Raw genomic sequence first — 21,879 nt, 5'->3', positions numbered from 1 at the left:
TGCTATAACCAGTTCTTCCAGGAGTTGTCTAAACTTGGGAGAATTTCATTTTAAAATCTGCACCCCAAGCCAACTCACCTGCTCACTGATGACCTTCCTTGGAGAATCAGCATCAAGGGGAGTATACAGGGGAGGAGGAGTGGGGACAAGGCAAGGGGTTCCTCTCTCCAGAAGGGAGACTGATAGCCGGCCAGGATTTGGGGAGGAGGAAGGTGAAGAGTTCTCAGATATGGAGGAAATTGCCTCTGCAAAGAGCAACCGAGGGGAGACAGAGGGCGTGGGACCCGGTCAACCGGGGGGGGGGGGGGGGGGGGGGGGGGGGGGGGCGCGGGTAATGAGAAAAGAGGAAGGTGAGAAACAGGAGTAAAAGAACCCAAAGTGATTAATACAATATGCGCAAGTAGGATTGCCTTGCAGGATTTGTTTTGATGCTTTTAATCCAGCTACTTTCTCAATTATTAAAAATTTGTTCAATATTTAATCTGTTTTGCTAGATAAGTGAAGTTAGTTTCAGCAGGCAGCAGTTATCAAATTTTTGATTTGGATTTGGTTTGGATTATCCTTCAAATACAAAACTGATGCTTACTGGCCAGACATTAGTAGGACTGGAAATTTGCGTTATTTTCCCTGTGTTGGTGATGGATTATGTTGCCTGAGCCACTGGCACTCCCTTTCACACTAGCTACTGTGACTAACTGCATGCATCTGAAGATAATTAAAGTTAGGAATATAGTCTGTGATGAGGGGACATTTTTTATGTGAAAAATTACTAGCTTAAAACAGTATTAAATATTTTACTCCATATTCTTTTTAATACCTTTTTAAAAATGTTTGTTTTTGAGAGAGAGAGAGAAAGAGAGAGAGAGGAAGAGAGAGAGGGAGCAGGGGAGGGGCAGAGAGAGAGAGAGGGAGACACAGCATCTGAAGCAGGCTCCAGGCTCTGAGCTGACAGCAGAGAGCCTGATACGGGCCTTGAACTCACGAACTGTGAGATCATGACCTGAGCCGAAGTCAGACATTTAACTGACTGAGCCACCCAGGCGCCCCGATTTTACTCTATATTCTTGAAAAGAAAAAGTGTACAGATTTAAAAAATGATTTTATAAGGCAATATCCCAACATACAAGAGAAGGCAAATGCCCAGAGTGTAGAGGCATCAGAAATAAAGCAGCGGTGGTGTCAGGGAAAGCTGAGACCAGTACGGCCTCCTGAAGGCCATCACTGTAACAGCTATCATCATAAAGCTGCATTCATTTGTCATGCCTCTTTGCCTCACTGCCCGTTCAGTTTACATTAAGTATTTCTCTCTAAGGTGTTGAGAAGAAACAAAAACATGGGCTTTGAAGTCAGGGAGATCTGGCTTGGAGTCCTGGTTCTGTCTGGTTGTGGGATCTTCTCAAAGTCACTACAAAATGTAGATAATGAAGTCTACTTCCCATGGTTGCTGGGAAAGACCTGAATGAAACAGCCCATGGGAAGAACCTTGCCAGATTCCTGGTACTAAGTGTAATTTGTTTCCCGAGGAGGAGTAGAGTAGACAGAACACTTTCAACGCTCTCTGATTTATCACAAGGTCAGGCCTAGCCAAGGCATTAAATGATAAGAAGACTTCAATCTCTCTTATTTCTGCTTTTTTTTTTTAATGCATATTCCATTTGAGTCCTAAGCATGTAAGTAGGTATCATGGAACGTAAACAAGTAAGGAAACAGAAATATATTAAATGAATAATACGTGAAACAATGCTGTGACTCACAAAGAGGAAATAGCCGCTTGACTGCACAAAAGAATTAACATTAAAACATTTAAGAGACTTAACATAGAATAAGCTATTGTAATCAAGCAAAACCAAATTTATAGTCATTATTTCTAAAAATAAAATTAGACTTTTCCAACCCTTAACATCTGCATTTAATAATATCTTCTAACCAAAATACAGATGCTAAAACAGCAAATTACAATATATCTTGTACAGCATACAGTATGTTCACTGTTTACACCTACTTTAATTCTAGTTGGTCGTTATGTACTCAATGCATAAACATCACTCATGATAAAGTTTTCACAATTAACAAAAATGTGACAAGGCTGTCTTAAAACGGCTCTGCTATAAATTGTATAGAATATACAGAATTACAAAGTCAAGTATTTTTTTTATCAAAATATACACCCCTCCCTGAAACTAACACAAGCTATCAACATTTTAAACGAATAATACAATTATAGAAAATATTTGCAAAATTATTTTTTCATGTATAAATATTCTGCCATATTTACTTTGGTCTAGAATTATCAGCATACAAGTCCACTTAAAAAATTTCCACATGTAAGGGCTAGGAGACATCACTACATGTAATAATTTTATATTTGGAGTTACCTCAAATCAAAATGACTGAAATACACAGTAATTCTCTTTGATTAATAATCCCAATTGAGATAAAATAAATTAGTAGATCACCGAATTACCTATTCAATATTCTAATTATCAATTCAGAAATGATTTTCATAAGCCCTTTGTGACCATCTCTTTTAACAAAACCCAAATGAGTAGTGCAGGTATACATATATACAACGTATAAAGTAAGGATGAATTGCTTGCATTTCCCCATTTTCCTCTATTACATAATACTGTATGTAAGTAAGTGAAAGTAGATCAACAAAAGATAAATGCAGATGCAATATTGGGGTTACTTAACAGCAAAATACTACTGTATAAAAAGGTCAGCTTTGATCGTGTCCTTCTCTGGGTGTTTAAATGCTTTCTCGCCCACCCAAATCCGTATTAAGTCTTCTTCATGGAGACATCACAATACTTGAAGAGAGAAACTGGAGTCCTTTGAACTACTTCTTCATTATGGTGACTCTGCAACCTTGAATAACCTTGGGCTTCCATCTATCAAATCCCATGAACATGAATAGCTGTAGGTCACCCTTAAACCAGGTTCCAGGTTCTGCTCACACTGGTGGATCAAAGGGTAGGAATGTTTTCTCTCTCCCTCCTATTCTGGCAGTTTATAACCTAAGAATGAGGAGTTCCAGCTTCCCAGAACCTAGTCCACATGATGGAACATCCTACAGGGCAATTAGACTTGGAGGGCAATGGTGATGGTGTGGGGCAGCATAAAAGAACATGAAACAACTTAAGTGGGTTTTTAGCAAGGGAGCCAGGTGTCTGCAAACATGAAGACAAGGCATCTGGCTTTGGGGATATGTTTCTGAGTCATATAAGTAAGTGATGGAATCGTATTACTCCACAGTCTATCTCTCCTCCAACCTCCCCCAAAACAAAGCTACTGTTTGAGGCAAGGAAGGTCATCGCTTCCTCTTGCCCACTCAAGTCATTAATGGGTGAGGTGGGAGGTGTCTTTCTGATGCCCTTTTGTTTTATATTAGTATATACTTGTGGGCTGCATAATCTCCAAGAAGGCTAATAATCACTGGGATTAGGCTTTCTGTCATTTTCAAGTGCCTGGGAATTCACCACCATATGCATGCTTTGCACTAAATTTCCTGGACACTCCTTCAGTGGAATGGGATGTGTCAGGTTTTAACTTAAACCCTGGAGACTGATTAAGTCTGTCTGAAATAGACCTCTACATCCATGGCCTTGTGATGGATGGAAGACTGCAGGGAGTTTCAGAAGAATTTGACCCTTCTTTATTTTCTGAAGTGAGGCCACTGCAAAGTAATATACAGCACAAGTGATCAGAGAAAAATTCTGGGAGGGCTCTCCCCCATAGATAAGGCATGACCTATTTTTTCTGTGACTGGAGTAGACCAGTTCTAGTAATAGCTCAGCCAGAATTTCAAGGGAACAGCATTCCATCTAAAAGCATACAACGTGCTCTTAAATCATATCAAGATGCTTTCTACTGATTTTTCCATTAGTCCTCATTATTTGCAGATCTATTGCTCGTCATTATAATTCTCTACAGGGGACATGGATAGTTAAAAGTCATAGTGATTTATATATGTATTTTACAAGGCTTGTGTTGCAGAAAAGTAGTTCTAGATAATGTATGAATGTCCTACTTAAGTTACTCAATTTCACACATATTTTCAGCTATAATATTAAATATTTCTTATATATCCACTAATTTAAACAATTTTTAATAGCGCAGAAGCTGGATGGGAAAAATGACTGTCATAGCTCGTTTACCTTCTAACATATTTATGAAGATGATGTTTTCATGATATCCGACCCTCGTTTTCTCCAGTGACTAAAGACAGCTCAGCAGCCAGTTCCTATTAGCACTTACTAGAAAGTTCTAAATTAGGCTAACATTAGACTCTTTTTTTTTCCACTGGCAGAAATACCACAGCTAAGAACTTCATAAACTTCCACAAGATACTTGGGATACTGGAGGATTCAGCTATTTCATTTTTGTGCACTTTGCATGAAGTTAATGCTAAAACCCAAAGTAGATATTAGGATCCTTTTTCTGGAATTTTCACAAATGAGATTTTCTTTTTTACATTTCACTCCTTCATAACTGTTGTGTGAACAAAACAAAACTAAACTTAAAAAAAAAAACACACCAGAAGAAACAGCTAAAAACACCCCAAAACAACAAACCCACCAACTTATAGTTTTGAAGATTTTTCTAAGTATCGCCACTCAAAGGACATTTTCAACAATGGTTTGCACATTATCCTTTTGGTCATTGTCTTCTGAATCATTGACATGTGGGTTCTCCAGAGGATTTGAGTTCTCATGGCACATGTCACCTTCGACTTTCTCCCGCTGACTTGGGCTCTTGAATAAGTGTTTCTTCTGGTGCATTCCAAGGGCAGCAGCTGTTTTGCAAATTTTGGGGCACTGGAAGCAGGCATAGCCCTTCCCATCATGCTCCCAAATGTGCCTCTGCTCATGATTCCTTTTTGTGGAAAGGTACAAAAAACTCTGAAAGCAGAACTGACAGTGGTAACGCTTTTCGCCGGTGTGGATTCTTTCGTGGATTTTGAGCGTCTCGTTCAACGTGAATGCCTTGTTGCAGTACTGACAGATGAACTCCTTCAAGCCCAGGTGGATGCGTTCGTGTTTCTGTAAGTTTCCCTGCACCGAGAAGCACCGCCCGCAGGTCTTGCACTGGTACGGCTTCTCTCCGGTGTGACACCGCATGTGCATCTTGAGCGTGGAAGGGCTCTGGAACTGCTTGGCACAGAACTCGCAGGCGTAAGGCCTAGCAGTGAGATGCCGGTGGGGCCTTCCTTGATTGCCGGCCCCCGAGGCTTTGTCTCCATCGCAGAGTTCGCACTGCAGCTTGGGCATCTCTTTATTTTCTTCTTCCTCAAAGGCCTTCTCCTGAGGAGCTTTCCCCACAGCGCAGTCCAGTTCTGCTGGGTATTTACACTTATTGCTTGGGCTCCTGTGTTCATGTTCTTTCTTCCAGTTGACCTTCCTCATTTTCCTCAACTGTCTGGATTTCTTTTTGGGTTTGTAGTTGTAGTAAGGACGCCAAGGTTTGTCAGTGGAATCCTGGTCGCTGGCGTCATCGAACATCTCGTTCATTTCCACACACTCGGACTGGCAGAGCCCGAGTGGGCTGTCTCTGTTGGCTTCCGGGTCACTCTCTTGTGGCAAGGTCTCCTCCTGCACTTGATACTTGGGTCTTCTCCCTCTTTTATAGAACAACTTAGATCCTAGGATGTGCCTTTTCACGATGGCTTCGTTTCCGATTTTCACCGTTATCTGGCAAAGGGGCGCCACGTTGCTGTTGGTGGAGGTTCCTGGCAGAGCAGGCTTTGCAATGTAGGTTTCAATTTTACTGGTTTCTTTCATACTTGCGGTTTTGCTCAATGACCCTCCAGGATCAGCGACGTATTTGGACTCCTCTGCTATCTCCCCCTTGTTACACGGCACGATCTTCTTTTTCTCCTTAATGCTTTTGGGTCTGCTGACGACCCTGCCCGCTTTGTCAGGCTCGAGTTTGCTGTCGTCTTTCAGGGGCTGACTGCCTGCTGGGTCCGAAGGGGCTCTGTGGCTGCTGCTGGTCATGGCGGCAACGGCGTTGCTGTGCATTATCACTGATGAGAACTGGCTACTATGCACAATGACCGAGGGTGCTGAGCCACTGTAGCTGATCACAGAGGCTGCGTTCTCACTGCCACCACTCAAAGACGAAACAGGCACGTCCCCTGCTGGGAGGTCAGAGCTGACAGCATTCTCAGTGGAAGAAACCGACACCTCGGTAGAATAAAAGTTATTGTCGAGATCGACTTTCAGTGCTTCCTCTCCCCACTTGGTCCCCTCTGCGCTCTGTACGTTGGCAGAAGCGGGCATGTCCTGGCGTGCAGATGTTTCCAAGGGGACGGCTGGACTGCTGGTGAGGGTGTTGACACGGTCTTGGAAATTCAGCGTCGGTAACTCAGAGCTGTGTGGATTCTGAATGACATAGGGACCAGATGCTGACGCATTCATCTGACTGCTTTCTCGAGCATTTTCATAGGAAGAATTTCGGTAGCTCTTATAAGGAGCCCTCTTGCATTTCATAGGCAGTAGCCTGTAAAGTTTATATGGATACACACTAGGCTTCAAGCCTCCATTTGCTGTTTTTTTACTGATGGAAAGTCTGTGATCTATGGCATGGAAAGACTTCTGATGGTTTTTGAGAATATAGTAGGTCATGAAAGTTTCAAGGCAGAAAATGCACTGATAGCGCCTCTCCCCTGTATGCCAAATTTCATGTCTTGTCCTGTACTCAGCCAATGCAAATACTTTGTTGCAGTAATGACACGGATATGTTCTTCTCCACGAGTGAACATTTGCGTGTCTTCGGAGGCTGGATAAAGTCACGTAACTACGTTTGCATACAACACAGCTGTAGAGCATCTGCCCATTAACAAATTTAACCATGTGGTCCGTTTCTGGCAAGGTACTTCCGGTACTGGAAAACTCACCAATCCTGTTTTCAGAGAGCAACGGTTCTGGACCTGTGAACGAACTTCCATTCTGTCCGATGGTTGGATAGTTTTCTAAAAAGCGTTGGTTTCCTCCGGGAACAGGCATGTGGCTGGACCTCATACAAATCTGCTCGTGCCGATCCAGTCTGTTCAGGGTGCTGAACTGCTTGTTGCAGTACTTGCACACTAACGGCTCCTGGGTTGGCTTGTGGAGCTGCATGTGGGCACTGAGCAAAGTGCTACTGTCAAAGGACTTGGAACAACAGCTGCAGTTGTACACGAGAGGTGGGACCTCTGCCGTCGGCGGCCCCGGGACGTCAGAGGATTTATTTTCATCTTCCTTGGAAAAACGGAGATCTCCTTCGTTGTTGGGAGATTTTGAACGAGAAAGAACGGCAGGTAGCTCTGGACTTCTTTCCTGATTAACCTCTGAGCTGGTTGCTGGAGGGGGTGGTCTATTTTCTGCAGCTGAATCGGAAGCCTGGGGTATGGAGACTGTCTTTGGCTTTCGGCACGTTTTCGGTTTTGCTGCTAGAGCTTCACAGGTTTCTTTACCTGTTTTACCAGGCGAACTGCTGTCGTGTTCACGTACGGGCTGACTTCTGTATGCCTCGGCCACGGAGGAAACGGCATACGAGTGCTCCGCCAGCGTGCGGACGGGCTCTGCCTCGTGGCACACGTCAGTCCTCTCCAGGCAGAGGCTGGTGGTTCTCATGGAGTCGGAGACCTTTTTGAAACTTGCTCTCAAGTCCAGTGGAGAGAACATGTTATTACTATTTTCTGTTTCAATGATGGAAAATGCATTTGTGATCCTTGGCCCATTGGTGATAGCAGGTTCTTCGTGCCTTTTTTCATTTTTTTCTTCTTTAACCACTCCTTTTTCAGTAATGCAGAATACATAGGGACCAGGGGAATTTGAGAAGTTGCGATCAGTAAGGTCTTCCAAGAAGGATATTCCCAGCTTTTTCCCTGCAGCTGCAAGATCCGTGACTGTTTCCTGTCTCTTGACGACAACTGTGGAGCTGTAGATATAATTAAGGATCTCTGTAAACACTTCAGCTTTGAGATCATCCAGTTCCAGGACATGGCTGGAAATACAGATTGTATGGCTCCAAAAGATATTTTTGAAATAAAGGCTTGAAGCAGCCAGGACATTGCTGTGGGCTTTAAATTTGGTGTCTTCCACAATAATAGTGACATCGCATAAAATGCCCCGAATGCGCTGTTCATTTAAGATGGAGAGCACTGTGTCACTGTGCAAGTCGTCCTTGAGGTCCCTGGAAAGGGACATGACTGTCATCTGAAACAAGAGGAGAGAAATGGTCAGAGACCCTTCCAAAACTAGTTTCTTTCTTTCCTTCTTTTTTAAAGTAAGCTCTATGCCCAGCGTGGGGCTCAAACTCACAACCCCGAGTTCAAGAATCATATGCTCTACCAACTGAGCCAGCCAGGCGCCCCAACAAGTAGTTTCTTTATTTCTAGACAATTTTCAATGTTTTTGAAAAACTTTTTTTTTTTGTACGAAAATACAGGTTTTTATCTCATTTGCTGTTACTTGCAAGACTTGGAGTCAACATTAGAAGCTAAATCTTGATCTCGCCCCAGCCTGTTTCTCATACCATTGCTAATAGTTGTTATAGTTGGAAATCCTCCCAGAACTCTTTCTCCAAAGCCGTAGCTATATATACACGTCCAAATTTGGGAGCAGGAGGGTTCCCCCCCCGCCCAAATGTGAAGGGTCTCATCATCATTCAAGACTGCTGCATTGAACTCCTACAGCTGGGCAATGCCATGGTCCTGCCACAAACGTCCTATTTTCATAGATAACCCTGAGGACCCGATCCAAACATCATTTATGAAGCAGGAAGATGATTTTTTTTTTTAAAAGCTTTCCCTAAGTAAGCAGTACCTGTATACAGAGGTACTGCCCGCTCAGAGAAGAAGAACTGGAGAAGCCATTCTAATTTGTGGCTCTGAAAGGTCTCTCAATGGAAACCCTCAGTCTGCATGACCCAGTCTGACCACCAGGGGTTCCCCGCCTCTCTGCGTTACTGGCCATATCTCATACTTTCTCTAATTTCCCTTTTTATTACAGCCAAAGCAGATTAGGGTTTTCAAAAAGGGGTCGGTGACGTACTGAAGGCACACGAAAAAGAAACAATGCACAAAACCAAGAAAGCATGCCTCTGAGTCTAGTCTCATTGTGGTTTGGATTTGAAGGTATCTCTTTAAGATCCTGATTTCAATTCCTTCAGACATATACCCATAAGTGAGATTGCTGGATCACATGGTAGTTCTATTTTTAATTTCTTGAGGAATCTCCATACTGTTTTCCATAGTAGCTGTACCAATTTACATTCCCACCAACAGTGCACAAGGACTCCCTTTTGTCCAACCCTTTATCAACATTTGTTCTCTCTTATCTTTTTGATGGTAGCCATTCTGACAGGTGTGAGCTGATATTTCATTGTGGTTTTGACTTGCATTTCCCTGGTGGTTAGTGATGTTGAGCACTTTTTCATGTGTCTGTTTGTCATCTTTATGCCTTCTTTGGAAAAATGTCTATTCAGGTTCTCTGCCCTTTTGTTAATCGGATTATTTGTGGGTTTTGGTGTTGAGTTGTATAAATTATATGTTATGGATATTAACCCCTTATCAGATATATCATTTGAAAATATCTTCTCCCATTTGGCAGGTTGCCTTTTTGTTTTGTTGATGGTTTCCTTTACTGTGCAAAAGGCTTTGATTTTAGTGTAGTCCAACAGTTGATTTTTTGCTTTTATTTCCCTTCCCTCAGGAGACATATCTAGAAAAATGATTCTATGGCCAATGTCAAAGAAATTACTGCCTGTGCTCTCTTCAAGGGTTTTTATGGTTGCAGGTCTCACATTGAGGTCTTTCATCCATTTTGAGTTTATTTTTGTACATGGTGTAAGAAAATGGTCCAGGTTCATTCTTCTGCATGTGGCTGTCCAGTTGTCCCAGCACCAGTAATTCCACTACTGGGTATTTACCCCAAGAAAATAAAAACACGAATTTGAAAAGATATATGCAACCCTATGTTTATTTCAGCATTATTTACAATAGCCAAGATATGTAAGCAACCTGTGTCTGCTGACAGATTAATGGATAAAGTAGATGTGGTACACACACACACACACACACACACACACAGGAATATTACTCAGTCAAAAACATGCATGTTGCCATATGTAACAACATGGATGGATCTAGAAGGTATAATGCTAAGTGAGATAAGTTAGAGAAAAACAAATACCATATGATCTCACTCATATGTGGAATTTAAGAAATAAAACAAGTGAGGGGCACCTACGTGGCTCAGTTGGTTAAGCATCCGACTCTTGGTTTCAGCTCAAGTCATGGTCTCACAGTTCATGAGTTTGAGACCCGTGTTGGGCTCTGCGCTGGCAGCACAGAGCCTGCTTGGGATTCTCTCTCCCTCTCTCTGCCCCTCCCGCATTCATGCTGTTTCTGTCTCTCTCAATATAAATAAATAAACTTAAAAAAATAATAAAACAAGTGAACAAAGGGGGAAAAAGACAAAAAAACCAGACTTTTAAGTACAGAGAGCAAACTGGTGGTTACCAGAGGGCAGGTGGGTGGGAGGATATATGAAACGGATAAAGGGGATCAAATGTGATGCACAGTGAGCAATGTATACAATTGTTGAATTGAAACTAATATAACACTGTATGTTAATTGTATTTCATTAAAAAAAATACTGAGTCTAGTCACAGGTTCCTAAATTGGCACAATTTAAAGGCACAGTGGCTCTTGTTCTGGTTCAAGGATCTTATCTCTGTTCTTCCCGGCACCTAGTTCTTGGTATTTTCTCTATATATTTTAAACCATAAGCCTGGAATGGCCAAAGCCTACCAAATAATATTCTAGTAAGAGATAGTATATTATATAAGAAATACATAGTATGTTAGTATGTAGGGATCTAAATTAAATTCAAACGTAACCTTACTCTGTGTCATGTATTCTGTTCTGTTTCATTAAAAAAATTTTTTTTCAACGTTTTTATTTTATTTTTGGGACAGAGAGAGACAGAGCATGAACGGGGGAGGGGCAGAGAGAGAGGGAGACACAGAATCGGAAACAGGCTCCAGGCTCCGAGCCATCAGCCCAGAGCCTGACGCGGGGCTCGAACTCCCGGACCGCGAGATCGTGACCTGGCTGAAGTCGGACGCTTAACCGACTGCGCCACCCAGGCGCCCCTGTTCTGTTTCATTTTAAAAATGCTAATAGCAACTCACTCAACTAATTTCACTATACACTAACAGATCGCTCCTGCAGTTAAAACCAAAAAAACCCCTCTAGTCTAAAGGTCATACTAACGAGCTGTTCATCCAGCCTATCTCTCTTTTTTAAAATTTATTTTGAGAGTGAGACAGAGAGAGAGAGAGAGAGAGAGAGCGAGAGAGAGAGAGAGAGAGAGAGAGAGCAAGTGAAGGAGGAGCAGAGAGAGAGAGAGAGAGAGAGAGAGAGAGAGAGAATGAGAACCCCAAGCAGGCTCCACACTGTCAGCACAGAGCCAGATGTAGGGCTTGATCTCATGAACTGAACCATGAGATCGTGACCTGAGCTGAAATCAAAAGTTGAATGCTTAACCGACTGAGCCAACCAGGCAAGCGCCCCCAGCCTCTCTAGTGGCAGTGTCTTCCTAGCACTGAAGTACAACATTTAACTCACAGCATTCATTCAGCTGTGGAGAGACCAGATGGCCAAATGAAGAATTTCTTTTTAGCCTTTTCTGAAGCTGTTGTAAGTTGTGCCCATTATGTTATTTAGTGTCCTTTATACTTTAGGATCCATTTGATTCATTCTTTGATCTTATCCAGCCACAGGAAAAAGTGCATTAATACTAATAAATGCTTCTATTTCCAAGACAAGGAAGCTTAGAACTAACTTTTATCATCAACTGTTGTAGCCATTGTTAGCTTGGATTTCTGGTGTGACTAGTGTCTCATTTCTTCATTTAATATTAGTTCTTTTCTACTTGTGTACTGTGCCTTTAATTGTAACCGTCCATGAATCTTTTTTAGAAATGTGAGGGATTAAGTCTATAAATAGAAATGGAATTAAATGAAATGGAACCTACGGCTTCCTCTATGCCCCTGAAGGAGAGGGGGTCACCCCTGAACAGGTGGCAGGAGTCCGTTCTTCATTGGTTACAGATCAATGACATGTTTTGCTGATGCTTCTTTTGCCTTCCATGAGTTCTCTGCTCTGGGCCCCTGGAGGATCCACTTTCTCTCCTGCCTCATTTATTCACATCCTGTTTGGCTTTTCTGAAGCCCATACGTTATTTCAATTCTTTATCCAGCCTGACTGGATAGTCTCAGATCTGGCAAAACACATACTATATGATTTTAAAAGGTGGTTTCCCTCTCAGTTTAGTTCCATGCTGACATCTGTTTTATCCTTCCACCTCAAAACTACTGCTTCTTCCAAAACATTCCAATTCACAGCACTCTTAAACTCCCACTAGGCCCTACCTCCACTTGGGGAATACAGTATTTCACATCAAGCCAATGAACACTCCAGGATGTTAGATGATAAGCACCCCCTCACTTCTGTAGGATTCTCTGATTCTTCTCTTAGGTTGTTCAATTAGGATGGTTAGTAAAAGGCCAAATGTTAACATTTAATAATATCTTTTTTTAACGTTTGTTTTTTTTTTTTTTTTTTAATTTTTTTTTCAACATTTATTTATTTTTGGGACAGAGAGAGACAGAGCATGAACGGGGGAGGGGCAGAGAGAGAGGGAGACACAGAATCGGAAACAGGCTCCAGGCTCTGAGCCATCAGCCCAGAGCCTGACGCGGGGCTCGAACTCACGGACCGCGAGATCGTGACCTGGCTGAAGTCGGACGCTTAACCGACTGCGCCACCCAGGCGCCCCTTTAACGTTTGTTTTTGAGCGAGAGAGAGAGTGCGAGCAGGGGAGGGGCAGAGAGACAGGGGGACAGAGGATCCGAAGCAGGCTCTGCACTGACAGCAGAGAACCTGATGTGAGGCATGAACCATGAGATCATGATCTGAGCCAGTGAGATACACAACCGACTGAGCTACCCAGGAGCCCCCACATTTAATAATATCTTAATCATACTCACAGTTAGAATAATGCATCTAATAGAGAGTATCATTATATAGGTCATTAACACACTGTTGTAACTATGTAATATCCACGTACGACACTATTCAAAAGGGGGATGATCTACCACGGTGTGGCAGAAATCCTTTTATAATCAGAGTAACTATGCAGCACTTCAATCTACGTTCTTGGCACACACATAAAAACTTCATTCTTGTGTCACTCTTCCCCAGCACATGTGTTAATGTCTAACGTGGCTAGACACAGTACTCAGAGCTGGAAATACTGAGGAATAGGAGACAAGTCTCTTTCCTCAAGGAGCTCAGAGTCTAGGGGAAGAAAGAGAAGTGTCAACTAATAATTGCAATCCATGATGGTAGGCTTTATACTAAAGGTATGTACAAAGTGTTAAAGGATGAAGGGCCAACTTGTTATTTACAGGGGCCCTGGAAAGCTTGGCATCAATCAATCAATAAAACAGGAGTGTGGGGGGCGCCTGGGTGGCGCAGTCGGTTAAGCGTCCGACTTCAGCCAGGTCACGATCTCGCGGTCCGTGAGTTTGAGCCCCGCGTCAGGCTCTGGGCTTATGGCTCAGAGCCTGGAGCCTGGTTCCGATTCCGTGTTTCCCTCTCTCTCTGCGCCTCCCCCGTTCATGCTCTGTCTCTCTCTGTCCCAAAAATAAATAAACGTTGGAAAAAAAAAATTAAAAAAAAAAAAACAGGAGTGTGGGATCAGGGAAATACAAATCAAAACCACACTCAGATATCATCTCACGCCAGTCAGAGTGGCCAAAATGAACAAATCAGGAGACTATAGATGCTGGAGAGGATGTGGAGAAACGGGAACCCTCTTGCACTGTTGGTGGGAAGGCAAACTGGTGTAGCCACTCTGGGAAACAGTGTGGAGGTTCCTCAAAAAATTAAAAATAGACCTACCCTATGACCCAGCAATAGCACTGCTAGGAATTTACCCAGGGGATACAGGAGTACTGATGCACAGGGGCACTTGTACCCCAATGTTTATAGCAGCACTCTCAACAATAGCCAAATTATGGAAAGAGCCTAAATGTCCATCAACTGATGAATGGATAAAGAAATTGTGGTTTATATACACAATGGAGTACTATGTGGCAATGAGAAAGAATGAAATATGACCCTTTGTAGCAACATGGATGGAACTGGACAGTGTTATGCTAAGTGAAATAAGCCATACAGAGAAAGACAGATACCATATGGTTTCACTCTTATGTGGATCCTGAGAAACTTAACAGAAACCCATGGGGGAGGGGAAGGAAAAAAAAAAAGAGGTTAGAGTGGGAGAGAGCCAAAGCATAAGAGACTCTTAAAAACTGAGAACAAACTGAGGGTTGATGGGGGGTGGGAGGGAGGGGAGGGCGGGTGATGGGTATTGAGGAGGGCACCTTTTGGGATGAGCACTGGGTGTTGTATGGAAATCAATTTGACAATAAACTTCACATATTGAAAAAATAAAATAAAATAAAAAACAAACAAACAAACAACAAAACAGGAGTGTGGGAAAGGCATTCTAAGCAGAAGGAACACCACAGGCAAAACAAACAAAAAATGATGAAAGGGTATATGCACTCAGAGACTGATGAGTGGGTCTGTGTGATGGCGGGAGAGCGTGTGCACCTGGTCTGTCCCCAGGATCCCCAGCAGTGCCAGACATGTGGCAGGCCTCAACACCTTTCTGTTGAATGACATGGGCTAGGAAAGGAAGGGTCATAAAGACTCTAAAGTACTCCTCATGGTAAATTTTATATTCTAGGTTAAGAGGGAACCACTGAAAGTCATAATCTATTCCAGATTTGGCCTGGAAAAAAAACAAACCCCACTCACTCAGGCTGCCGTGTGCTGAAACAATCAGAGGGGAGGGGCAAGCTGACTGCAGGAGAGCAGGTGGGTAGGCCATCCATGGTCCAGCTGAGAAGCAGCCCATCCATCCAGACAGAGTGAGAGACGGGGGCAAGCAGACAGCCCTACCACCAGCTAAGGAAGGGAGTGGGGGGTGGTATCTGGACTTAGAATAGATTTTCATTCCCTCCACCAACATTTATGGAACAACTGTTAAGTACATGGTATCAGACTAAATGTTATAGGAAGACAAGAGTTCATTCCACATTTGAACAGATGTTTCCTGAATACCTACTATATGCTTTGGGACAGTAGTTCCCAAACCTGGCTATGCATCACAGTCACCTGGGAAGCTTTAAAATAGTATAAATTGATAGATTTTCCCCTCCCCTGCTCCCACAGAAATTCTGGTTTAGAACAGCTGGGGAAAGACCCTGGAATCCAATGTATTTTTTAAAAATATTTTTCATGTTTATTTATTTTTGAGAGAGACAGAGAGAGAGAGGGAGGCAGGAGTACGGAGAGAGGGAGACACAGAATCCGAAGTAGGCTCCAGGCTCTGAGCTGTCAGCACAGAGCCCGATGCAGGGCTCAAACCCATGAACTGTGGGATCAGGGCCGGAGCCGAAGTTGGGCACCCAACTGACTGAACCACCCAGGCACCTCTGTATGTTTTGTATTTGTACTGATTTAGTGAATAAGGAAAACATTAATATGATACCAAATTCAAAAGACACAACACATAAACTTAATGAGTCTCTTTCCCACCTTGTCTCAGAGACTCTTCAAGTAGTTTTCATCAACCAGCTAGAACCAGGCCCAGTGGGCTGACACTAAAACCCTGTGCCATAAAATATGTACAAATTCTGCCTTCAAAGCTTTGTGGTGTAGCAAGGGGTATAAGATGTGCTTATGAAACGCTGCATAACAAAGACACACAAGTGTGTGGAATCACACAAGCAGGCAGGTTGGAAGAAGGCAGTGGCATTCTGGGGAGGAGCTTGGGAATGGGGGGTGAGGGAAGGCACAGCCCTGGAGGAGAAAGTGCCATGTAGTGGATCTTGAGGGTAGAATTTAGTTCTGCAGATCTAAACAAAGGGAAGGGAACCTCACTCAGAAAGAGGCACAGAGTTTCATGCCCTCAAAAAGCTTATAATCCAAGAGTCAGTGTAACAGTTCAAAGAATCTAAATCTGCAAATGCAAATTGAAAAAGCAGTGAAAGTTGTTGAAGGTGGACCTTAAAGTCTTTAAGACTTTAGAACCCTCTAGAACCTCCTTTTTGATTTTACCTCCCACCTAAACCACTTCCCACCACGGTCACGGGGACATCTCAGATGGTGCCAAAGCTAAAAGCCATATCCTACGTGTTCAAAGGGCAATACAGAAATCAGTTCAAAGTCTGTAGACCCACAGACCCACAGTAGGCCACAGGCAAATCTGGTCCCCACAGGTTTTTCTGACCAATCTGGTTTTTGGAACCACGTTTTTGAAAAACTGGGCTGACGATGAAAAGAGTAAGATTTAACATAAAAACCAATATACCTTTTTTGAACAACAGGAAGAGTGGGCAAAACGTTTGTTGTCCGCCTGGCAAGAAGGACTGGGTGCCTCATAGCTGTGTCCCCTCATCACAGCCACCTGCACTCACACACTGCCTGCCCATGCTCTTACCGCCAAGTGACTTCTCTCTGTAACCTGACCAGCCTGGCCCCCTTAGCTGGTTTCCTTTGTTGTGACTGATAAGAACATAAAGGGAAATAACATTAGACCCACAGATCTTATCATACATACTTACTTTAAAGATCCCCCCAAAATTAAAATTCAGACTTATAAATGAGTTTTTGTGTGTTTGGGGTGGAGGGGGTAGTCATCCTCAGCAAAAACAGTATTCTCTGACCTAAAAAAGTTAACTGACCTCCTGTACTATATTTCTTTATAGAGAGTAACTTAACACTGAAGCCTTAGGAATTCCTGCCAATGGAAAGCCCACAAAAGACCTCAGAAAAAGAAATGTAGGATGGAAAGAAGATGAGATTTAATTTACATGTAACTTTTTAAAATGTTTTCTAAACAGCAAGCTTCATGCAATACATTCACTTCTCTCAGTAGTATTACTGAGATGGGATAGACAAGCATGAAAAAGGCTAACAATAAATGTTATACATGCAAAAATTTTGGTGGGCCTACCTACTTTTCTTTTTTTTTTTTAATTAAATTAAATTAAATTTTACATACTTTTTAAATATTTATTTTTGAGGGAGAGAGAGAGAGCAACCGGGATAGGGACAGTGAGGGAGACACAGAATCCGAAGCAGGCTCCAGGCTCTGAGCTGTCAGCACAGAGCCAGATGTGGGGCTCAAACTCATGAACCACAAGATCATGACCTGAGCCAAAGTTGGATGCTTAACTGACTGAGCCACCCAGGCGCCCCTAATTTTTTATTTTAGAGAGACAGCGCCCAAGAGTGGGGGAGAGGGACAGAGGGAAAGAGAGTGAGAATCTTAAGTAGGCTCTGTGCTTAGCCCAGAGTCTGATGTGGGGCTTGATCCCACAACCCTGGGATCATGACCTGAGCTGAAATCAAGAGTCGACGTTCAACTGACTGAACTGCCCACATAAACTAATTTGTAATTAGATAATTAAGTGACTTTATAAATATATGAGCATATGCTATATAAAATACTTACACAGTCATATTTATCTATAAAAACACACATATAGATATCTATATGTATGTATACAACATAAGTATGTGATATACACATATATCTATATGTGTACATACATACATACATGGACATTTGAAAGACAAAAGGGGTGCAGCTAATAACTATGCTAGAGAAACAGGTATACATTGGGACTGCACTTGAGGAAATAAGGATGAATATTCATCCTTTATTTATTTATACATATATTCATATATATACATGTGTATATATATGTATGTATATGTCTACATATAAAAATAAAACATAAACCTCTACGTAAACATAAAATTCTGTATTATAGTACAAGTACATATGTGTATGTTTACAGAAAGTATGATAAACATACTTTAAAATTATACTTTATATAAATGCCATGGGGAAATTCTAGTTCATTCACATATTTAGAATCTTCTGATCCTTTCGTCTCCTGCCATATTTCAACCTTATCTAATACATACACATACATATAATGCAAAGATGGACACTTAAATAAGATACTTTTGAAGATTAAGTTACCACTTCTTCACCAGCTTTTTATTTATTTATTCATTTATTTATTTATTTATTTATTTATTTATTTTTAATTTTTTTTTTTTTTTTTAACATTTATTTATTTTTGAGACAGAGAGAGACAGAGCATGAATGGGGTAGGGTCAGAGAGAGAGGGAGACACAGAATCTCAAACAGGCTCCAGACTCTGAGCTGTCAGCACAGAGCCCGACGCGGGGCTCGAACTCACGGACAGCGAGATCATGACCTGAGCCAAAGTCGGCCGCTCAACCGACTGAGCCACCCAGGCGCCCACTGCACCAGCTTTTAGAATGAACTATATTTAAAACAATAAAATAAATCTAGGCTCATGGTAAAATATTCAAACAGTGCAGAAGTGTATTAAAGTACAAAGCAGAAGGCCTGTTCTCTGTCCTAGCCTCCCCTCCCCCACATCGATGCACCTACGGCACCCACGGCATGCATCCTCCCTAGATGGATACCTTTTTTCTAACTTTGGAAGATCTGCACACTACATCTGTATAAAAGCTCTAGGAGAAAAATTATTTCCTCTTGAGTTTCTTCTACCCTAGCCTCTAGCTCCTCTGCCTGGCAATTCCTTAAACTTACACATCTCAGGTGACAGCCCACCTGGGCACCCTTCGTCCTCTGGCTCCCACCTTTATGAAACGTGAAGTGTTATGCATTTGTTCATGTTTCTATCCTTCCCTATTTGCTCCTCGAGTGCAAGGTCAATCTAACTCATCTTTGTTCTCGTGACACCTGTAGGGTACAGTACGTTGTCGACGATGGTGACAATAAGCAAGAGGAGCTGGCTCTTCAGACCCTGAGCAGCAAACAGCTTAAATTACACCCTGTATTTAGAAAAGTTCCTGATTTAAAGCTTTCAAAATTAGAACCAAATGAACCCAAATTCTACTCTGTAGACAGCAAAAGTAACTAGGAAAATAAAGATTAATTCCTGTCCATTTTCTTCCTAGTTTCCTCCTAATGTGGCTGTTGGCTCCAAGTGTTTCATGGACCTGGAGTCTCCCAAGACCCTTTCAGCAGGTTCATGAGGTCAAAACTATTTTCATAATAACATAAAGATGTCATCTGCCTCCTCCCCCTCCCCCAGCCATGCTAATATGTGCATTAATGGTACAAAAGCAATGATGGGCAAAAGAGCCAAAAGTGTAGCAAGCATCAAGCCAGTAACACCCAGATAAGAAAATAAAAGTTATTAATTTTATTAAACCTTGGCTATTGAATATACATTTTTTTTTTACTATTTTGTGTGATAAAATGGGAGGTACACACAAAACACTTCCAGTGCACTGAAAAACCAATGTCTGCCTTGAGCAGAGTTGTGAGCTGAACTAGCCAACTTTTTTTTCATGGAACACCATTTTTACATTAAAAAACGACTGACAGACAAACTATGGTTATTCAGATGTGGATATCTGGGCAAACATTTTCTTGAAAATGAACTAAGTGGGACTGTCACTTCAAGGAAGTAGCCATTTTGTTCCCAGTAATAAAATTTGACTTTCAGATGAAAATCGCAATTCTGGAAAATTTGGTATTTAACACAAACTTTGGCATTCACTGCCATGAGCTCTACATTTCTCAATACATAATGATTTTTCAACGTTTTTTTTTTTTAATTTATTTTTGGGACAGAGAGAGACAGAGCATGAACGGGGGAGGGGCAGAGAGAGAGGGAGACACAGAATCGGAAACAGGCTCCAGGCTCTGAGCCATCAGCCCAGAGCCCGACGCGGGGCTCGAACCCACGGACCGCGAGATCGTGACCTGGCTGAAGTCGGACGCTCAACCGACTGCGCCACCCAGGCGCCCCAACATAATGATTTTTCTACAGAGGTTGGTGATGATGTTAATGAATGTGACTTTTGTATATCGTGCAATGAATTTGGAAGACAGGCATAGCTCAGTGAACTAACATTTGCCAAATATTGTAACAAAAAACCACGCACATACAGGCAAAAAGGTGTAAGATCAGTAGATTTAACTGTGACAACATATGGAAAGTCATTGCTTTGGTTCAAGTTCCATGTCACAGCTAACCTTTAAAAAAACCAACTACCTGTCAAGTTTTGGTGTATTATCAAGGAATATCCACAATTAAATGAAAAGCTATTAGAAAACATCTCTCTCCCACTTCCAACGACCTATTTGCATGAGGCTAGATTTTCTTCACATACTTCAACTACAACATACTTGCCATTGAATTCAGAAGCAGATATGAAAATCTGACTGCCTTTCTATCAAGCTAAACATTATATGTTTGCAAAAATGTAAGATAATTCCACTCTCATTACATTTTTTTGCCTTAGAAAAATTGTTTTAAAATGTTATTAAAAATGTTATTTAATCATGACTGTTTATCACAGCTATTTTTCATGAATCGTGATTATTATTTTTTAAATGTTTGTTTATTTTGAGAGAGAGACAGAGACAGCATGAGCAGGGGAGGGACAGAGAGAGGGGTGAGTGACAATTCTGAGCCCTGATGCTGGCCTCAGTCCCATGACTGTGAGATCATGACCTGAACTGAAATCAAGAGCTGGATGCTTAACTGACTGAGCCACCCAGGTGTCCCGAGTTAATTGTTGTTGTTGTTGTTGTTGTTTTTAATCTCCTTTTAAATATTGAATATGGCAAATATTGATAGATATTTAACTCAGATAAACAAAAGCTCTTTGGGTCTTCAATGATTTCTAAGAGTGTAAGGAGGTCTTAGGACCAAAACATTTGAGAAATGCTACTCTAACCTATAAGAAGATGTTCAAAATGGGGGCGCCTGGGTGGCGCAGTCGGTTAAGCGTCCGACTTCAGCCAGGTCACGATCTCGCGGCCCGTGAGTTCGAGCCCCGCGTCGGGCTCTGGGCTGATGGCTCAGAGCCTGGAACCTGTTTCCGATTCTGTGTCTCCCTCTCTCTCTGCCCCTCCCCTGTTCATGCTCTGTCTCTCTCTGTCCCAAAAATAAATAAATGTTGAAAAAAAAAATTAAAAAAAAAAAAAGATGTTCAAAATGATTGTTAAGTTCTCTAAAAATTATTTTACTCAATAAGAGAAATCAGATATAGGCTTAAAAGAACGAGAGACAAAGTGAATGAGAATGTGGTAAAATACAAGCAGAAATCCCCAGGAGAAGGAGATTGAGGTATACAGAAACACAGACTGACATACCCACAGTCACAGAGACACACATTCTATAGCTGTCATGAATTTCCCAAGCTTGAAGTCATTACTAAAACCTCTGGAGTCTGAGCATGGCTGAAAAACCAGGGGGCCAAACAGGCCTTCCGCACTATAGGTGCTCAGGTGACAACTGTTCCTTGATTTGCAGGACTGTGGCCCATCTTATGTTTGCACAATCTAGCACTGCTCGCATTCTTGCCTTCCAAATCTCAAAGGTTAGCCTGCTCACAGAATTTTGTGTGCCCATAACAATTCTAACCATTCATCTATTGAATTAGCCCCCACCCCATTAGATTCTGGAGACTGCTTTTAGGCACTGGTTCATTCATTCTACAACTGAACTTTAAAAAAGGGGAAGAGTACCTGGGTGGCTCAGTTGGCTGAGTGTCTGACTTTGGCTCAGGTCATGCCCCATATTGGGCTGTCTGCTGTCAGCACAGAGCCCACTTTGGATCCTCTGTCCCCCCTCTCTCTCTCTGTCCCTCCCTTGCTCACACTTTCTCTCTCAAAAATACACATTAACAATTTTTTTAAAAAGGGAAACAATCCTTAGCAATGA

General features: G+C 42.1%; 1 protein-coding gene across 15 annotated transcripts in view; it reads right to left on the bottom strand.

Annotated features, from left to right (window-relative positions):
* ZBTB38 (zinc finger and BTB domain containing 38) overlaps positions 1 to 21,879 on the bottom strand; it is a 170,999-nt gene that overhangs the window by 28,347 nt on the left and 120,773 nt on the right. For 12 of the 15 annotated variants that reach the window (XM_047874299.1, XM_047874298.1, XM_047874296.1 and 9 more), the window contains one exon: positions 1,619 to 8,201. The exons of 2 other annotated variants lie outside the window; for them this stretch is intronic. In XM_047874299.1, coding sequence (XP_047730255.1) covers positions 4,617 to 8,201 — 3,585 coding nt within the window. In that variant the 3' untranslated portion in view covers positions 1,619 to 4,616. Of the gene's footprint in view, positions 1 to 1,618; positions 8,202 to 16,004; positions 16,010 to 21,879 lie in introns of those variants that run through there. One more of the 15 variants, XM_047874306.1, reaches the window with a different exon arrangement.

The sequence above is a fragment of the Prionailurus viverrinus genome, chromosome C2 (assembly GCF_022837055.1).
Source record: "Prionailurus viverrinus isolate Anna chromosome C2, UM_Priviv_1.0, whole genome shotgun sequence".
NCBI lineage: Eukaryota > Metazoa > Chordata > Mammalia > Carnivora > Felidae > Prionailurus > Prionailurus viverrinus.
This window is presented reverse-complemented; position numbering and strand designations above follow the sequence as displayed.